Source organism: Zingiber officinale, chromosome 8A, assembly GCF_018446385.1.
Source record: "Zingiber officinale cultivar Zhangliang chromosome 8A, Zo_v1.1, whole genome shotgun sequence".
NCBI lineage: Eukaryota > Viridiplantae > Streptophyta > Magnoliopsida > Zingiberales > Zingiberaceae > Zingiber > Zingiber officinale.
Window position 1 is genome coordinate 66,328,882 of NC_056000.1, and position 19,670 is coordinate 66,348,551.

The following is a 19,670-nucleotide window of genomic DNA, read 5'->3' on the forward strand; positions in this document are numbered from 1 at the left end:
GCCACAAGCGGCTGGAACACATATCAATCAACCACGCAGTTTATATATCAAAAAGAAGCACAATACCAAGGAAAAATCAACTCTAACGAATACACGACAAAACAAACCAAATAATAACATGCACAAGTTCTAAATACGTTAAACACTTAAACCAAAACATTCTAAATAAATTCTGGTTCAATCTCTTAGTCTACTCCATAGTCCAAACATCACACACCATCCGCGCCACCTTGTCGCCTTCCTTGCTATATCTTTTCCTTTCCTATATCTGCAGTAAGAGGAAGTGCAATCTATAAGCAAAATTTGCTTAGTAAGCGCTATCTAACTCACAAAATCACGAATGTGCATGTATACGAAAAGAACTAGAAACTATATGCTCTAAAAAGAAATAAAGCATAAACATAACTGCTCATGTCAAACTAATAGCAAAGAAAACTAAGGAATCTACTCATGTAATTCTAATAGCTAATCATGCTGCTCATCTAATAGGTAAACATGAAAAACTACTCATCTACTAGATAAACATGGTAGAATAAAGAACTAAACTTACTGATTTTTAGAACTATATGAACCTTATTTCATTTGTTCTAAACTTAATCTTTGATACTTTATGCTTATATAAAAACTCGTTTTACTTGTTCAAAAACTTATACTTATAATACTTCAAAATAATAATCAACTTTCTTCTTGGGCCCAGGCGTAGTACCATCTTATGCGCGTTCCCTAATAGGTTGGGGTAGCGAGCCACCAATCCTAAAAGAGCAGACCTCGGTCTACCAGGGCCAAGACCTCGGAATTAGACACCTGGATTTGTTTAACGACAACCTCGGAAGTTGGGTACTAGCCTTTTTTTAAAAGTAAAATACTTATAATCTTAATTACTTCTTCTTTAAATGCCTTGACATTTTAATAGGCACCTTGTGTGCCAAAAATCCCTAAAGTCTTGACTTTGGGATCTACTTAAGGCTTTGACATTTTTCTTTCTTTTCTTAATCTTTCTTATACTTTTCTTATAAAAGAATGCTTCTTACAAAACTGAAATGTTTAAACAAATTCTAACACTGCAATGCTTAGACAAAATCTGCATACAAGTTTAAACAGAAATCTGCATATTAAGCTTAACTAAAATCTGCATATTAAACTTATCTAAAATCTGCATACTAAGCTTATCTAAGAATCTACATAACATGCTACTTGGAATTCTGCATTCTTAGCTAATAAATTTCTACACTATAATCTCTAAAGCAAATCAAAATTCACAGAACCGGATTGTTCATTCCTATAAATCCTTTATACATGACTCGTTATATCAAGGATTAACTCTACCATAATCTGTCCGAACCTTTAGAAAACTTTAGATATTTAATGATACGGAAATATCAGGGATTGACTCTACCATAATCTGTCCGAACCTTTATTGCATCAAGAGAAAACAAATTCAATCAACATTTATGCTACTACCTTAGCCTTCCACAGAAATGGATCAAAACCATCAAAGAACACAACATCTTCATTTTTATGTCTAATTCTATCAAAATCTGCGTACAACAACACTAGAGAAAATTCCAACAGTACATCATCAATCAAAAACATAGTCACCATAAACCCAATCCAAGTTTCCAGAACCAATAACAAAAACATACATCTCCATCCCTAGGTCTTATTTCCATCAGCAATCAGTCCACTAAACAGCAGCAATAAGAAAAATGAAAAACTTCTCTAATCAAACCTTAATCTATCAATGATCTGCTCAGCAACCGTAACTCTCCGTGAAGACAATACACGCTAAGCTAGCACAAGCAACCCAACACAACAATTCCAATTGTCCAGCAATTAAAACTAACTCAGAAAACAACCTTGGATCCAAAACATAGGAAAAATCTAAACCAAGATGCTACCCAATGCCATTAAACTGCTACATATACTTATACCTGCCTTTTTTTTAAGAATCCAAATTGAGATACTTTGACAGAATTAAAACAAAGGAACACAAACCTAAATTCTACATGTTCCGAAAGCATGAAAGAGAGGCTAAATCCCTAACCATAATTTCTGTGCAACACAATCCGAAACAAAGAAAGAAACTAAAACTCGAAACTAATTCTCCTGTTCTTCATGCTTAAACTCAATCAATCCTTCTCTTCTTTCTTTAGGGCTCACGGCAGCAAACAAAGCCAAGAAGAAGTCAACAACAGAAATTAAAATCCCTAAAAGCAAGCTACAAAGATCAACACAGCAGCAAGCTCCAGAATTCATGAGCACTAAGATCCGAAACCTCAAATTCACAGCAACAAAGTAGAAAATCTCGGAACTACTCTTACCGCAGGTGAGTGAGCAACTTACCTTGGGTTTCTTGGACTTACAACCGAGAAGGAGGCTTCTAGGGCTTTCGGCGAGCTCGAAATCCCGACTCTTCTTCGTGCTCCCGACTCCTCGTCGAGAAGAGCTTAAGGAGATGGAGGAACTCCTCAGAGAACCTTGGTCGACCGCGGGATCGAAGCCCTAGCTTCGTCGGCTTCTCCTTCGCTCGAGCCGAAACGTCGTCGCGCGCAGAAGGGAGGAGGAGAGGGGAAAGGTTAGGTCACGGGTAATCAATCAAGCCCTAAGTTCTCCTCCTTTATAACCTCATACTTCTGTTAACTTGTTAAATAAATTTTCCTACCCTTTCTAAACAAAACCGACGGCGGGATCACTTGGTCAGCCGGATTTTGACCAACTCTAAGGTCACGGCTTCAATTCCTCAGCCGCGCACTTTTCATTTCAATTTATTTCCAATGTTCCTAACTATACCTTATATACATTTTATTCCATATATAATTAACAAAATATTTGCAGCCCAGTTGGTTGGCTGAGTTCGTTAAGATCCTTATCGGTCCGGGGTCCTGGGTTCAAAACCCGGCTTCAACATATGTTATTATTTATTATTATTTTTTTAAACTTCTTTCTCTTGGTAAAAATACCAAACGAACTTCAAAATTTGCATAAAAATACTCTAAAAATCTCTAGAATATTTTAAAAGTATTTCCAAATATTTTTATGGACTTTTAGAACTCTAAATCATGAAATTTGGAGTGTTACAGACGGGCCGACCGGATAGTTGGCACGAAGTCCAAACGGGTCGATGGACTGACCGGACGTTTGACACAAAATCCAACTAGGTCGACGAGCTGACCGGATAGCTATCACGAAACCCAGACGAGTTAAAGGGTTGATCGGGCGTCTGACAGGTAAGTGGAGATAAGCCACTGGAGGGGAGTGACTGTGAGGACGCGTTCCCAGGAAGGGAACATTAGGCGTCGATCCGACTTAGATCCATTTCGAATATCTAAATCGAGATCGTGACTAGATTTCGGTCTCGAGGAGACGGAATCTAATTACTATCCTGTTTTGATCATAAACAGTGCTAACACTCTATTTTGTAGGATAATTTGCATTTATGCTTCGGACTAATATTTTCTTGCAGGGAAATGAAGTTGCTGGAAAAAGGAGTCCGGGCGCCCAGAAGGGATCCGGGAGCCCGGAATGCAAGTTTTATCTACAACGCCACTTCGTCACGTGGAGCGCCCTGGTTGGCTCGACTACGTCATATTCAGGGCGCCCGAAAGGATCCAGGCGCTCCGAACCTCCTATATAAGGAGGGTAAAGGCTGGAGCTAAAGAACAACGAAACAACTCGCGCTCGTCTATGCTTCTGCGACGTTACGAAGGCTCTCCGACAAAGCTCTGTTTTTCTGTCTTATTGTCTATTGTCGGTATTTTCTTTCTAGCATTTCTATACCTAACTTTTTGTAATCAAATATTTGAATTGCTAGTGGATTGCCCAACGAAAGCACTCAATGAGTGAGAGTCTTGGAGTAGGAGTCGACAAAGGCTACGAACCAAGTAAAAAATGACTCTTGTTAGCGTTGCTTTATTCTTTTTGCCTTTACTTTTCCGCTGTGTTCTCTACATTTTTTTTATCGCTATTCACCCCCCTCTAGCGAATCTTCGATCCAACAATATGTTTCGTTACTACACCCAATCTCATCACCTGATGACTCTACCAGAGTTGGTAAATGAGTCAAACTGCAGCTCTAACATATAGAGTCTCAGTATTTTCCCAGGTCATAAGGACTACCACTATACAATCACAATCAAATACTTATCCACTCGATAAATGATAACCACTTGGAAAGTCTGTGTGAGGGATGTTCGATGAACTCATCGTATGATCACCCATATGCATATTTGAACATCTCTATGCCCTTATTAATGAAATGTGGTACACTATATTACAGATGTTAGTTTCTAGCTCGAACGACCTTTTATCCTTGTTTATTAGGTGACCCAATTAATTAGGAACAAATTTAGAATATATAGTGAATGTTAATGTATTTCATGATGATCATTATATGTATCACTACATCTCACTATAGTATATATTTAAGGACTTTATCTATGCATCTAGCATGAGTATAAAGATAAAGTAAATGCCAACCTTAATTGAATTATATTAAAATAAAGGTTACTTATTTAAAAGAGTCAATAAAGCATTAGCCAACAGTTGACTTTGCAAGACACCTACTCTAACAAACTCCCACTTGCCCTAATGCCAACTACTCACTAGTTTCAAACACATCAGCCCGTCGGCTCTCTTTTGTGGCGTTCTTCTCTCTAGCTGCATCTTTCGCTTAACTTCCTATGCTCCTAAGTTCCTGCACACATAGACACAAGGATCAAATAACAACAAGACATAATTTAACTTGGTTGATTAAATCAAAATTACCATAGGGTACTTACAATCTCTCATTTTTTAATGTGAGCAACCCAAGTTAAGTTGGGATAAACAAAAAACAAATAACAGTGAAATAGTAAGTACATAATATGTAATTAATAACATTTAATGTAAAAATGAAAAAATATATCTTCCCCTATATTTAATTTCTAATTATCTCCTTTAATCATATTAAAAATAGGAGAAATATTAGAAAATAAAATTGCTAAAAAAATATGAACTTTTGCAATTTATAAAGTATTTTTGGGAAAATAATTTAAAAATTACTTGTGATTGCTGAAAATTTTTAAAAAAATTTATATTGGTTAAACAGATATATCTAAAGCAGTAATAAAATTTGCACGAAAAATTGAAAATAATTTAGACAGTAATAAATTATTTTATTTTCTACAACAAGATATAGTTTCTTTAAAAATTGCTTAAAAATAGTTTATAAACTCAAAAAATCTTGAATTTTTTTTTTTAAAATGTGACAGAGCTAAGTATTTTTGAAGAAAAATTAATTTTAAAAAATTTAACATTAAAAAATTTTTAATATTTAAAAATTAGCATTTGGATAAATAATCCATAGAAAATTCAATAACGACAAAAAAAAATTGAAAACATTTTCATTGACAGAGAACATGATAAATTTTCACAAAAAAATAAAATTTTAAAAAATAACTCTGCAAAATATTTTTAAAATGAAAAATATAATTTTTGTGAAAAATTTCATAAAAAATAAGTCAATGGTCAAAATTTTTTAAATTTTTCTACAGATAAATAGTGAACTCTTCTTTTTCGAAAAAATTAAGATCAAATTAATTTCAACCAGAAATTATCATACAATTTATTTAGACAAATTTAAGTAAACATAATATTAAATCAAATTAATAGTAAGACATGCATAAAAATTTAATTTAAGCATAATTTTGGAACCGTTCCTACCAGTGGCGGATCCAGAAATTCAATCATGGAGGGGCGACCACGATCTAAGCGCGGCGAATTTTTTTGAATAATAACTTCTATGTATTTAAAAAATATTTTTAAATAACTCGGTATACAGGAGAAAAAGGTACAATATTATGAAAAAAAACTCGTACAATAATATTAAAATATTAAAGCAATATACTAACGAAGACGTGACAATTGCATTCTTCGAGACTCCATGTTCTGAAAACGTTGTAAAATTGGCTCATTGTCGACAGTATTAAAAACATCTTTCTCGATATAGACTACCAAACTATCATTCATCCATTCATCTCCAATCCTGTTTCGCAAATCTGTTTTAACAATATTCATTGCCGAAAACACTCTTTCAACGGTTGCAGTAGCAACTGGAAGAAGTAAGGCTAACTCAATCATCCGATAAACCAAAGGAAACACACGGTTCTTCATTGTTTCAATCATTTTCTTTGCAAGAGCTCCCAAATCTGAAATGCCTTCAAACCGTTCATCTGATCTGACGTCATCAATATATGTTTCAAGCTCTTGTTCAACCAACATACGCTCACTCCAAGAAAAATCATCCTCATAAAAATGAGCTAGACGTACTAATTTCTGTACATCAAATCTAGAGAACGAATTCCTAGGATCAAGGCATGACATATAAATCAACAAATCTGTAGTTGTTTCAGAGAAACGACTATCCATCTCCTGTAGAATAATATCAATAACCTACAATTTAAAAATCAAACAACAAAAAAAAAATAGTAAATATGTTACTGTTTAAAAGAATTTAATTGACGGTAAACAAATAAAGAATTATGAAGTTACCTCACAAAAGATTTCAACATGGTAGTAGTGATAAAAATTAACATTTTTCCCATCTCTCTTCAAGCGACTACGACTGTTGATGTTATCTGTCATATTAATTATTTCAATGGAATGAGTGTTACAAAACTTCTTCACATCCTCAAGTAAAATATCTCATCCAAAATCTCTCAACTTTTGCAATTTGCATTTCACATTATTGATCAAATACATCGCATTCACAATATTTTGATCTTTCTCTTGTAGAACGGTTGACAAATGATTTGTGATTGCCAATATACGTTTCATCAATAGTAGAATAAACACAAATTCATACCTCTCCATTCTTTCAACCAAAGTTCTACTTAAACCCTTAGAAGAACGATCACCATCATCAATCAAATTTTGAAGAACCTCTATAACAGATGACCACATTTGTTCAATACGACATAAAGTTGAATGATGAGACCCCCATCATGTATCTCCAGGTCTAGCTAGACTAGTTTCTTGGTTTAGTCCTCTACCAGAACTAATCTCTCCTCTTTCAAGAAGTTTAACTTTTCTATCATGTTCAAGTTGTCGAAGTTTGTCGGCTCTTTTGCAAGATGATGCAGATGTGTTCACAATCGAACCAACAATCCACATGAAATCACAAACATATTGATTTGCTTGAGCAACAGTTACAACCACTAGCTGGAGTTGATGAGCAAAACAATGAACATACAATGCATACAGATTTTCGTTCATTATCAGTGACTTTAAGCCATTAAATTCTCCAGACATATTTGAAGCATCATCATATCCTTGACCCCTCAATCTCGCCACTGACAAACCATACTTAGCAAATAGAGAATCGATTGCCTCCTTCAAACAAGCAGCTGTAGTTGTTGCAACATGAACTACAGCTATAAATCGTTCAATCACCTCTCCATGTTTGTTCACATATCTAATAACAACTGCCATTTGCTCTTTCACTGAACAGTCACGAGCCTCATCAAGTAGTAAAGTGAACCACCTATCTCCAAGATCAGCTAGAATAACATTTGTGGTCTCAACTGCACAAGCATTCACCAATTGTTTTTGAATTTTTGGGGCAATCATTTGATTATTTCCAGGTGCATTCATTCCAACAACTGCCGCAACTTCTGGACACTCTGAGCTATACCATTTGAGCAATTCTAAAAAATTTCCTCTATTGGATGATGTTGAAGACTCATCATGTTCCCGAAAAGGCAATCCTTGTAACAACAAAAATCGAATTACTTTTAAAATGGAAGTCAAGCGTTTGCGATAAGCAACTTCAAGCTCATGTTTCCCCGATGAAAATGAATACTCCACACTTTGTCTTTGATTCTTGAAACCCTCAAACTGTATTCTTGCCTCATTGTGCGCACTACCAACTCCACCTACATGCTCATTGAATTTTTCAATTACTTTTTTCTAATTTATGAAACCAGATCTCATAAACACATCATCTCCTCCTAACCCTATATTACTAGGTCTAAAAAGATAACACCAGAAACAAAAGGCTGCATCCTTTGAAACACTATACTCCAACCAATCACGGTCTTTAAACCAAACATCTCTGAAACATCTATTGTCTTTACCCATTTTTTTTCATGGAAATTTATGGCCTCGAGGTTGACAAGGGCCCATAGTAACATTCTTTTCGAATACGATCTCTAGCACCAACATCATACTCTTCAATCAATTTTCGTAAATCAGGATCAGCAACAATTTCTACTTCACTACTCAGATTTTCAATATTTTCAAATAAAATTTGCGGAGGAGGAGGAGGAGGTGGTGGTGGTTGTGGTGCAAGAGTAGACTCTTCATCCGGAACACTAGACGATTTAATTGAACTCCTAGGCCTCTTTGCAAAATATTTCAACATTTTCTACAAATTATAATGTATGAGAAAAAATTATCAACATAAAGTAATGTGAACAATTTAACAATAACACAAATAAATTATTTACTATCATTCATCAACAATTCTTTTAAAAAACATAAAATTAATTTAGCATAAATTATCAATATTCACAAATTACAATTAACTAACAGCTAATAAAAAAAACTAATTACATAGTCAGAGTTTATACAAAAATTAAATTATAAATTATCCAACCATTAAATATTCAAAATCTAAATTTTCAATTATCCAACAATTAAATATAAAAAACAATTAAACATTTAAACTATCAAAATTTTAAATTGTTAATTGTAGCATACATTATAATCAAGAAACAATCAAATAATTATTAAAAAAAATAAAATAAAATAAAATCCAATAATCCACTTACCTGAAGGGCGAAGGCTGAACTCTGAAAGCTTCACCTTTGGGCTTTGATGTTTTGCCTCTTTGATTGGTACTCGGCAGAGAGAAAAAAAAATCTTCCGCCTTGGTCGGCGCTCGACAGAGACAAAAAAACAAAGGGCGAGTTTGTGAGCCGCGCTGCGGCGGAAACAAAAAAAAAAACGAAGGAGAGTAGAAAAATTGGTTCACACTTAAAAAAAGTAATTGGTTTGACACGTGGCTCACAATTAAATTGAAAAAAGTAATTGGAAAAATTTTAAAAGTAAAGATTTATATGGAAATGTGTCAAAAAAGGAAACCTTCATAAAAAGCAATTAAAAACGTGAATCTGTGAATGGGTCTTCCGTCTTCGTCTCTCCGACTTCGACGCCACTCCGCCTACGGTGATTTTTTTTCCGGCTGCTAGCTGCTGCGAGTGAAGAAGGAAAATAATGAGCTTGTAGCAATGGAAATCAGAATCATCCACAACAAGGTTGTCTTAAGTAAAGAGGAAAGAGAACTATCCCCGATTTTTTTTTTTGTTCCGCCGGCAAAGGGGGGGCCCACCCCCCGGTACATCCGCCCCTGGTTCCTACCTATTGGATTAATTAGATTTTTTTTTCAGAATATATTTTAGTGATAATTTTCTAATTTGTCCCTTATTATATTTAAAATGTCAATTAATTACTTGATAATTTCTAAAAATAGTCAGATTCGAACTTGTAGAATTTTTAAAATTTTCTATTTATTCTTTGAATTTTTTATTTTTTATTTTATCGAAATCTTCTAGTCGACACGATTTTGCTAAAGTTTCTTTTAGCTCTTTATTTTCCATTAATAATCTTTTATTATCATTTTCTAATTGACAGAAATTTTTGGACAATATTTTAATAAACTTGTAAAGTTGATCAGGAGGTAGACACCGTACCTGACTTACCTCGTCGATCCCTTTATCTGAAGCTCTCTATAGTACTGCTTCCTTCTAATATTGCTCCTCCTTCATCAATGCTCTCGATACTCATCTCGGATGAGCTTGTCTCATCATCTTCTTCATGACTTACCATCAGCGCAAGTCTGGCGTAGGCTTCAATCTTTGATTCTGATGATGTTTTGTCCTATGTTGCTTTTAGGTTCTTGTTGTAACACCCCAAATTTTATGATTTGGAGTCCTAAAAGACCTTATTAAAATCTAGAAATACTTTAGAAAAATTCTAGAGATTTTTAGAAATTTTTAGAGTATTTTTATGCAAATTTTGGAGTTCGTTTGGTATTTTTACCCAGAGGAAGAAGTTTTAAAAATAAAATAAAAAGAAAAGAAAAAAAAATAAGTTTGTAGAAGCTGGGGTTCGAACCCAGCTCCTCGGCCCAAGCAAAAATCGGCCCAACCAGCTGAGCTACACAGTAATTATATATGGAGCGATATATATTTAAGTAGTAGTTAGGAACAGTAAAATAAATTGGAAATAAAAATGCGCGGCTGAGGAATCGAAGCCGTGACCTGGGATTTGGTTAAAGCCGGGCTGACCAAGTGTGCTAGCGATCATTTCTTATTTAAAAAGGAGAAATATTCTATTTAAGAAGTAGTTAATGAATAGGAAATAAATAGGAAGGAAAAATGGTTGCAGCCAAGTTTCGAACCCATGCGCTAGGCCTTAAGCAGAACGCAGCCTACCAACAGACCAGCCGAACTTTTCTTAATAAAACTCGAATCAAGTTGTATTTAAGCAATAGTTAGTTAACAGAATATTAAAGTTATAAGAAGAGAACTTAGGTTTTCCCCGTGACAAAATCTTCTCCCCTTTCTCTCGGCGACGGCGTTTTCTCTCGGGCGAAAAACGAAGCGAGCTTTAGGGCGTCTCCGGCGGCCGGCGAGCACCCTTCTCCGTGAGTTCTTCATACCTTTGTGATCCTCTCGTCGAGGAGAGCAAGAAGATACCAAGAGATCGTCGAGGAAGCATATATCCGAAGCCCTAGAAGCCTCCTTCTTCTCCGGTTGTAAGTCAAAGTATTCCAAGAAAAGGTGAGTTGCTACTCACCTGCAGTAGGATAGCTCCGATTGTTCCTTTCTTTTCCGAAAGCTTTGGGATAAATTGTAGGTGGTTTGTGTTTTTGATCGGATTCTTGTTTTCCATGATTTCGTAGCATGTTGTTAAGGATGGTTGGTTTGGTTTTCTGCCGTAAATCACATAAAGAAGATAGAAGGGTTCTTGTTTTGGTGTTTCCTTGCTTGTTCGAGTTTTGCTGTGAAGCATGTTTAGGAACTTTGTTTGCTGCCGTGAGGTTCAGGGAAGAACATGAAATGGTTTAATTCGGAGCATGCGGTTTAGTGGCATTGGGAAGCATCTTAGTTTAGATTTTTCCTTTGTTTTGGAACTGGCTGTACAGAATTGAGGAATTGATAGAGCTTTAGTTTCCTTTCATGTTTTGGATCATGCTATATAGAATTGTTGCTAGGGATTTAGTCTTCCTTTCATGACTTCGGAACAGTTTTGGATTGGTTTCAAGATTGTTTTTATTTCCTAAAGATTCTTTAGACTTATGATTTAGCATGTTGTTGGACTTTTCTATTTGTTATTAGTTAAGCATGTGTAGTTTCTTTATTACTAGAAGAGCACGAGCAGTATTGAATTATAATGTTTCTCCTTACTATTAGAATAACATGAATAGACTTAGGTTTGGTTTATCTTGAAGCTTGCTGCCATAAAACCAGATTTAGTTGTTTAGATTCGGAAATGAGAGCATGAAACATCCTAGTATTTGATTTTCTTCTTTGCTGCCATGTCTAGGAACATGCCTTTTAATGAGCATGCAGTAGAGTGGTTTTGTGCTGTTAGCATTTCCATTGCTTAGTTTTGATACAGATCCTTCCTTATTAGTTTTATGCATGCAGACACCAAGTTTATGTAACTCCAATGAGTAGGAACAGCTATGTCAGTTCACGTTGCAGTTTGGGGTTTCCTTTGCATTCATTTTAGCATGCTTAAAGATCTCAGAATTGTTTCCTTTGTTTTAAATCTGTTGTAGCATGTTTAAGTTGTTCTAGTTTCCTATTTGCTAGTGGAATAACATGAGCTGTTCTATTTTTATAGCATGCAGATTTTTATAAGTAAAGTATGCAGATTTTGTTAAGCTTTGCATGCAGATTTATGTTAAGCTTTGTATACAGATTTTCAGCACGTAGGGTGTGTTCTAGTGCACACCAAGTGCTTGATAAAATGCTTAGCTCAATATAATGCTACAGTAGGCATTTTAATAGCTCAGTAAATGAAGTAGAAGCATTTAAAATAACTTATTTAGTCTTGCTTCAGCTTATATGGGACTACGGTCCAATGGGTGGGCTCCCACAGTCGCCTCTAGGTTCAGATAACCTAGTAAAAGCAAGATAAGTTAATTAGTTTAAGATCCAGTATTTTACTTTTAGCAGTGGCACTGTACTGGACCAGATGTCCATTGGGTTGGGCTCCCACAGTCGTCCCTAGGTTTAGATAACCTAGTAAACCCTACTAGACTCGGAACTTGCAATCCCGGGTTTAGTTAGGGATGCGCGCACAGCAAGTACAATTGCCGGGCCCATCAGCAGCATGATTATTATTTTAATCTATTATGTAAATAGTTTTCAAAACTTCACAAATTAGTTATGTGAATACAAGTTAGACTCAGTTTAGCATTAATTAGTTTAGCTTAGGTATCAATTCAGTTTCTTATTGATACACGTGATAGTTCTATGATTGGCTTTACATGTTAGCTTTTCAGTTAGTTTCTTTGCTATTTATGAGCATGATTAGCTATACATGTTCGTTTTTCAGTTAGTTTCTTCGCTATTTATGAGCATGATTAGCTATACATGTTAGCTTTTCAATTAGTTGATTTCTTTGCTATTTATGAGCATGAGTAGCTCTACATGTTAGCATTCAGTTTTAGCATGTTTTTATTTATATACATGCATATCGAGTTTTTGTGAGTAGGATAGCGCTCACTAAGCTTTTAGCTTATAGATACTATTTTCCTCCTACTGCAGATAAAGGAAAAGGAAAAGTATAAGAAGGAAGGCGACAAGGAGATGCTGTGACAGTGTGTGTGATGCCAGGACTATGGAGAGATCCAGAATTAGCTGGCAAAATTGTCAGGACTTTTCCTTTAGTTCTCTTTTAATGTTATATTGAAATTGAGTTTATTTCCGCATTTGTAGTTTGATACCTCCTATTATTGGAGTGATATGGTTGTTTGCCATTGCTAGAGTAGTTTCATATTTTTATTGTGCTATTATACTGCGTGGTTGTGAAATTATATGTTCCAGCCGCCTGTGGCTGAGTATACTCTGTATGTATTTACGGATATGGTCACTGGTACAGGGGAGATTCTGCCGAAATTTTTCGGTAGGATTTTCCTAAAGATTTTTATCATACCGGTTAAGTAGAGTTAGTAGTCAAGTAGCGTCCACCTTTAGAGAATAGTAGTAGTGTAGAAAGGTGGGTCGTTACACTTGTATTTTTTCTAGGTCGATTTTTTGTCCTTATTCTTTAGTTTTGGACAGTTGTCTTTAATATGTCTTTCTTCATTACAATGATAACATCTTACTTTCCTTTTCTTCTTTTGACCTGTACTTGATTGAACTTATTAGCTTTAAAAAATCTTTTAAACTTCTTTATCATGAATGTTATTCATCATCGTCGAGAGATGTTTTAGAATCTGGTTCGTCCATTTTTACTTTTAATGCAATATTTTACTTCATCTCCTTCTTTAGACCTACACATCTAGATTCATGAATTTCAAATGTAGAAAATAGCTCTTCTAAATTACTTATCTCTATGTCTCTAGATATATAATATAAAAAAAATGTGGAACCGCCACATCAGCGGCCCCCCAAGAGCCGGTCCCACGGATATGGAGGGAGGTAAATGCAGGTACACAGGTGGAAAGTGCATAGCGGAGACGTTAACCCCAGGCAGTGACACCCCGGGGATCACTCTAGATATATAATATGCATCTACTAGAGTTGATCATTCATGTGTTCTAGGAAAAGCGTTAAACACATACCTTAGTGAATCTCGGTTGGTTACCTTTTATATGAGATTTGTGAGTTCGGTCACCAGCACTTTTAGCTTGGCGTGCAGTTGAGGAACTGTTTCACCTTCCTTTAGTCGCAGATTCGTCAGTTGATTTTGAAGAAGATCTCTTCTTGCAAGCTTGGCTTTGGAGGATCTTTCGTGAAGCTCTTTCTTTTGCAGACTCGTAGACTTTGATTCTATTTACCTCTTGTGGTGGTAGTGCACTTAGCAAATAGAATTCTGCTTTCCCGTTGGCCATATACTCAGCTTGTTCCTTCTTTGTCTAACTTTCTTCTTTCTTTAATTAGCCGTTGTTATCAGTAAGTATTGCAAAACCATTTTTTAAGATAAGAAATATATCAAAATCAGTTTTGAAAAGAAGAAAATGGAGGTTTATTTCAAAACTGATTTTGATATATTTCTTATCTTAAAAAATGGTTTTGCAATATTTACTGACAGCAACGACTAATTAAAGAATTTTTTTCTTCCATTATACGAAGTCTCCCTCGAACTTCAGTGGGTGAATACTTGTTCCGACCATCATCTTTTGTGCTTCGTTTGATGGTTAATTCTTCTGAAATGATTGGGCTCTGATACCAATTGTTGGTCTCTTACGACCGACAATTATGGGGTGAATTACCCTACACAATAAAATAACAATACCTTTCTCAAACAATCAGACTTTAATATAATTACACAATTAAACAAAATAATAGAATCAAAATAAGTACAAGTCAAGCAAGGTTTTACTTAGTTGGCAATTAGAGGATTGCTACTCCAAGGAAAGTTGGCTCAGTAAGAAAAATCTCCTTCTCGAACAAAACGTCGAAGGTGGAGAAACCTCGTACCAGAAAATGAAGCTCGGAAGTGAAGAACTAAATAGAATTTGAAGTCCAGAGTGTGTTATTCGAAAAGGAGAAGACCAAGACTCTATTTATAGTCCATTGGTCGAAACTGATCCTTTGCTGATGTGGCACGGTCTGAGCGCCCCCAACGTGACAAATCTTATCGTCTCGTAAACGGCTACGTAACGGATAAACTATAAAGTTTTATCCTAGTTTGGGTGCTCGGACTAGGCCCAGGCGCCCGGACACCCTTCCTCGCCGAGGAAGGCGTTGAGGCACCCCTGGGCTGACCTAGGGGGTCCCAGCACCCGGACAATCAACATCTTGTTGACTATCCGGTTCTGCTCCGATCCGGTTCAGTTCGCTTGGGTGATTTCAAACATCCGGAATAGGCCTCATCCGAACTCAATTTTCGGCCTTCTCTTAGAATAAGCTTTCACTTCGACTTCTCGTCCCTTAGAAACGCCGCACACTTCATTCTCATCCACCAGAGTACTCTTCCGTAGCATCTCGTCCCTTGGACGCACCGAGCCCGTTGACTTTCTCCCGTACCATTCTTCTCGCTAGTTGTATCTTTCGCTCGACTTCCTGTGCTCCTAAGTTTCTGCACACTTAGACACAAGGATCAATCTACAATAAGACCTAACTTGACTTGATTGATCACATCAAAAATACCACGGGGTACTTATAGAAAGGTTCGATGTTATAACTATCAAGAAGAATATCACATCAAAGATAATTGTCCTAAACTGATGAACAAGACAAAAGAGAATGATAAAGGGCCAAATAAAACCAAGCCCAAGAACCTCAGAGCAAAGTGGGACAAGTCGTCATCCGAGTTCGAGCTGGAAGAGTATGCCGGACGAGCACTAATGGTGCATCACCAAAAAGACGACGAAAGTACCTTAGAGATGAGCATAGATGAAGGAGGAGAAACATTGGAAGAAAGCATTGATAAAGGGGAAGAATCAAATTACGAGGATGACACAGTAAGTGAGATACGTCTCCTACCTCTTAATAAGCTATATAAAGGTATTCAAAAACTTTCTAAATCATTATGCAAGCTAATGATGAAATGTATACAATTAAAAAGAGAATTTACACTTAAGAACTACTTTAGCTAATGCATGTCCTTTACAAATTTTTATAAATTGAAAATTAAAAGTGACAAATTAAAAGAAGAAATAAAAATATTAGAAAAAAATTATATATATTCAAATGTTCAGAATTTTAAAAACTTTTAATAACTAAATTGGTATTCTAAATTTTACAGGACCAAATTAAAAAATGACATTAAAATATATTCTAAGAAAATATCTTGATAATCTAATAAGTAAAAATTTATTTTGAATTTAAAATCCATTTTAATTTAGTAGATAATTAACAATTAATAATATGACGGTCAAACCTTTGTATTTCGTATATTTATGTTTGAATGTTTTTTATTAAATTCTGTGTATAATAAAGTTTGCTGTTTTATGTAGAAATAAAAAACTTCAAAATTTTTTAACCAATAAATAATTTTTAATAAAGTTTCTAAAGATAAAATTTTAATATCTAGACATTAAATTTCTAAAAATTTTAATTTTTAAAAAACAAATGACTAATATTGAATGTTAAGAAAATTTTCAATAATTTTTAAAGTCAAAATTTATTTTTAGTTATTTTTATTTTAAAAATATATATTATCTCTAAAATGATTTATTTTTATTAAAATAAATATTATTTTCTCGTGAAAAATTTAATATAGAATTAAAAGTAATAATTTTTTAAAAAATTTTTAAAAGATTAAATAGAATTTTTAAATTATTTTTGACAAATTTAATTGTTAATTTTTTGAAATTCAGATGTTCGAAAAATAATTCTTAAACAAATTTCTCAAGCTTAGTTACTATTTTAATACCCTTAGAATTTTTTTAATATTTTTTTTCGATATATATCCCTAATTTTTTTAATGTAATTAAAGGGGTAGAAATTAGAAATTAAGTTTAGGGAAGGTATATATTATTATTTTTTATATTTTCCTTTACTTGTTATAATTGTCAAATTATCGTATTAACTTGCAATAACTACTTATTTTATTGTATTCTTTTATTATAACTTAACTTGGATTGATGCACATAAAAAGGAAGAGATTGTAAATACCCCCGGTGAGTTTTGATGTGATCAATCCAGTTAAGTTAGACTCTACATTTTTGATGTCTTGTGTCTAAGTGCGCATGGACTTAAGAACACAAGAAGTCGAGTGGAAGACGTGACTAGCGAGAAAGATGACACGAGAAGCGAGTCGACAGAGTTGGTGCATTAGAGGGACAAGGTGTTGCAGAAGAGTACATCGACGAATGAGAAGGATATGTGTGATACTTCTGAGTCCAAGCGTCCGGACCAAGTCCAAGCGTCTGGACCAGCCTAGTACAGAACAAGCGCCTCGTCGAGACGCGGAATCCACGTCAGCAACACTCCAGGTGCCCGAGTAAGGATAAAATTTTATTCTAAAGTCGTTGAAGAGCTATTATGAAACAGATCGAGTGTACTGCTAGAGGCGTCTGAACCTACTTTAGGTGCTCGGAGCTGTCACGTCAGCTAACGGATATATTCGACTAATAAGTCATAACTAGAGCCCTAATCCTAGGAGTTTTGTACAATACTTTCTGTATTTCATTTTCCACTTTATTTTTTGCATTTACAATTCGTGCTTTCAAATGTTATACGGGGCTTCTTCGTCTCCGACTTTGTTCGAAGAAGAAGACTTTGTTAGTGCTTACATTATCTTATATTAGCAACCTTCCCGATTGTAAAATAAGTAAATCTCAGTAGCCTAGTATTTTTTCATTTATACGTTTTTTTTATTTATTAAGTATTTATCTAAAAGAACTAGCAGGGTATAATCGTAATTTCAGGACAACCAACGTTTATGGTGTCGATAAACATTAACAGTATGCCACATCTAGTGTTTTGGGACTAAAGGAAGAACAATCAGAAGAGTTCTTTGGCAGTATCAATGGAAAAAAAAAGAAGAAGAATTGGTTTGCTGGAATATCGTTTGCAGTATCAATTACCTCCACCAGACCATGCTTTATGGCGACGCCTGCAAGCGTGTCGAACCAGAAGAAGAAGGGGACGATCAAATCGCAGATGCAGGAAGAGCAAAAGTATCATTCTGTCTCTCCGGCGAAAGAGATCCCATAGCGAGCGGGAGAACTGAACCTGAAAGAAACCTAGAATTTACATCGGCGTCTTCGGCTACAAACTCCGTGAAAGGGAAGAAGAGGAAGGAATCGAAAGAAAGGAATTCGTACCCTAGACGAATTAGCCGGATCACTTGCACGACCACCGGATCGATGTTTCTCGAACCGCAAATCAAAATCTTCTCGAATCGCCCAGCAAAGTGTCCTCAAAGGCTCGCCGATCTCGATCTCGATCTCTCCGAGCAGGAGCGGGATTTGGGAACCGGGAAATGGGATCGAAGTAAAAGAAGGGCACGAAGCTTTCACAGAGGGATTGAGCTTGAGGGCGGTGTACGAGGCGGATGACGCGTGGCTTTTATAGGCTAGTGGGCTTCTAGAGAAGCTTAGTGCTGAGTGAGACGACTAACAGAGTAACAGATGACCCGTTTTGGCAAATAATTAAAAATAAATTAGGTATTTAATTAATTATTAAACTTTAAATGTACTGTATTTTTTTAATATATTATTTAAGATAAGTAATTATTTGTTAACGAAGCAAAAAATATTATTTTAATGGCAATTGAATTCATGAATTAATTATAATTTTAGTACGACAAGAGTTATATAAATACAATTATTTAAGACAATTAATTAGCAAGAGAGCTAAAATATTAATTTAACAATTTAATTGAAGTCGGGGATTCATTAAAAACATTCCAAATTAAGAAGCATTGCACGCGGTGTTTTTGAAATTTGCTCATGTCTTTTTTATTTTATCGTTTTTAATTTTGAGTTGGACAAAAGATTTTAATAGAACGAAATAAACCGAAACGAAATGAGTTGGATAAAGGAATTTAGAAAATAAATATATTCTTTAATAAATTCCAAAATAGGATAGTGTTGATGATTAAAGAAATGACTAAGAAATTATAATACAAAAATAGTCAGGCATCATTCACCTAATTTTAACTTTGAGTTTCAAAGATATCGATCATTTCACTCACTATTAGTAATTGTTACTTTTAAAATAGACACTTTTGATTGTACTATTAATCTCTTCATAGATTGCTTTCAAAACCTTTGCTCTAAATACACTTTATCTATAAGCCCAGTTTTTATTTTAATGGAATAAGAGATTAATTTTTGAACTTATATTATAAATTTATCTCTTAATTTACTTTTTATCATATAATGTAAGGACAGATAAAAAAGAAACGTAACAAATTTAATCCATCAAAATAGATTACAATTTTATCTGTGATAAACATATAAATATATATTGTAAAAAATATTTATATTAAAAAAATGTGTCAAATGGATAAACTCTATATTTTTGGAAAAAAAATAGCAAGTATGTCCTTAAGTTTTGTACTATGTGGAGTTTAGGAAATAATTTAATATTTCTCATGTAAAAAATAATATTTAATTGTATTTTATTACATTAAAATAATAGCCCTTTATTACAATTATACATATAAATATGCATTTTTTATAATTTTATTTGTTTATTTCCTTTATTCCTACTCTTTAAATGTACTACTTCATGCTTTCCTTCTTTAGCGCTCTACGAAGCGACAATGATAGCCATTTAAGTCACGAAAGCCTTGGGGGCTCCTACAGCGCGCCACGACTTCGATTCGCGACTTAAGTCGCGACGAAAGCGACGTCCCACGAACCCGGAACTGCATTTCCTCTCCCGCACCGCCGCATAGGACTGGTCCTGCGCCCGCGTACTCCATCGCACCCTTTTCGAACGTCGCCCCAATTATCGACCGCATGTGAGTCGTACTATGCGGTCCCGCCGCATCGA

The 19,670-nt window shown here is 34.8% G+C and overlaps 1 protein-coding gene across 1 annotated transcript; it reads right to left on the reverse strand.

The window, feature by feature from the left end:
• Positions 1 to 220: 220 nt before the first annotated feature.
• Positions 221 to 19,599, reverse strand: LOC122010933. Its single transcript, XM_042567396.1, has 4 exons — positions 19,479 to 19,599; positions 17,993 to 18,270; positions 17,753 to 17,900; positions 221 to 268 (listed from the first exon to the last, which is right to left on the reverse strand). Exons 1-4 carry the CDS (start codon positions 19,597 to 19,599, stop codon positions 246 to 248), a joined length of 570 nt encoding a protein of 189 aa, XP_042423330.1. The 3' UTR covers positions 221 to 245.
• Between the last annotated feature and the right edge of the window lie 71 nt (positions 19,600 to 19,670).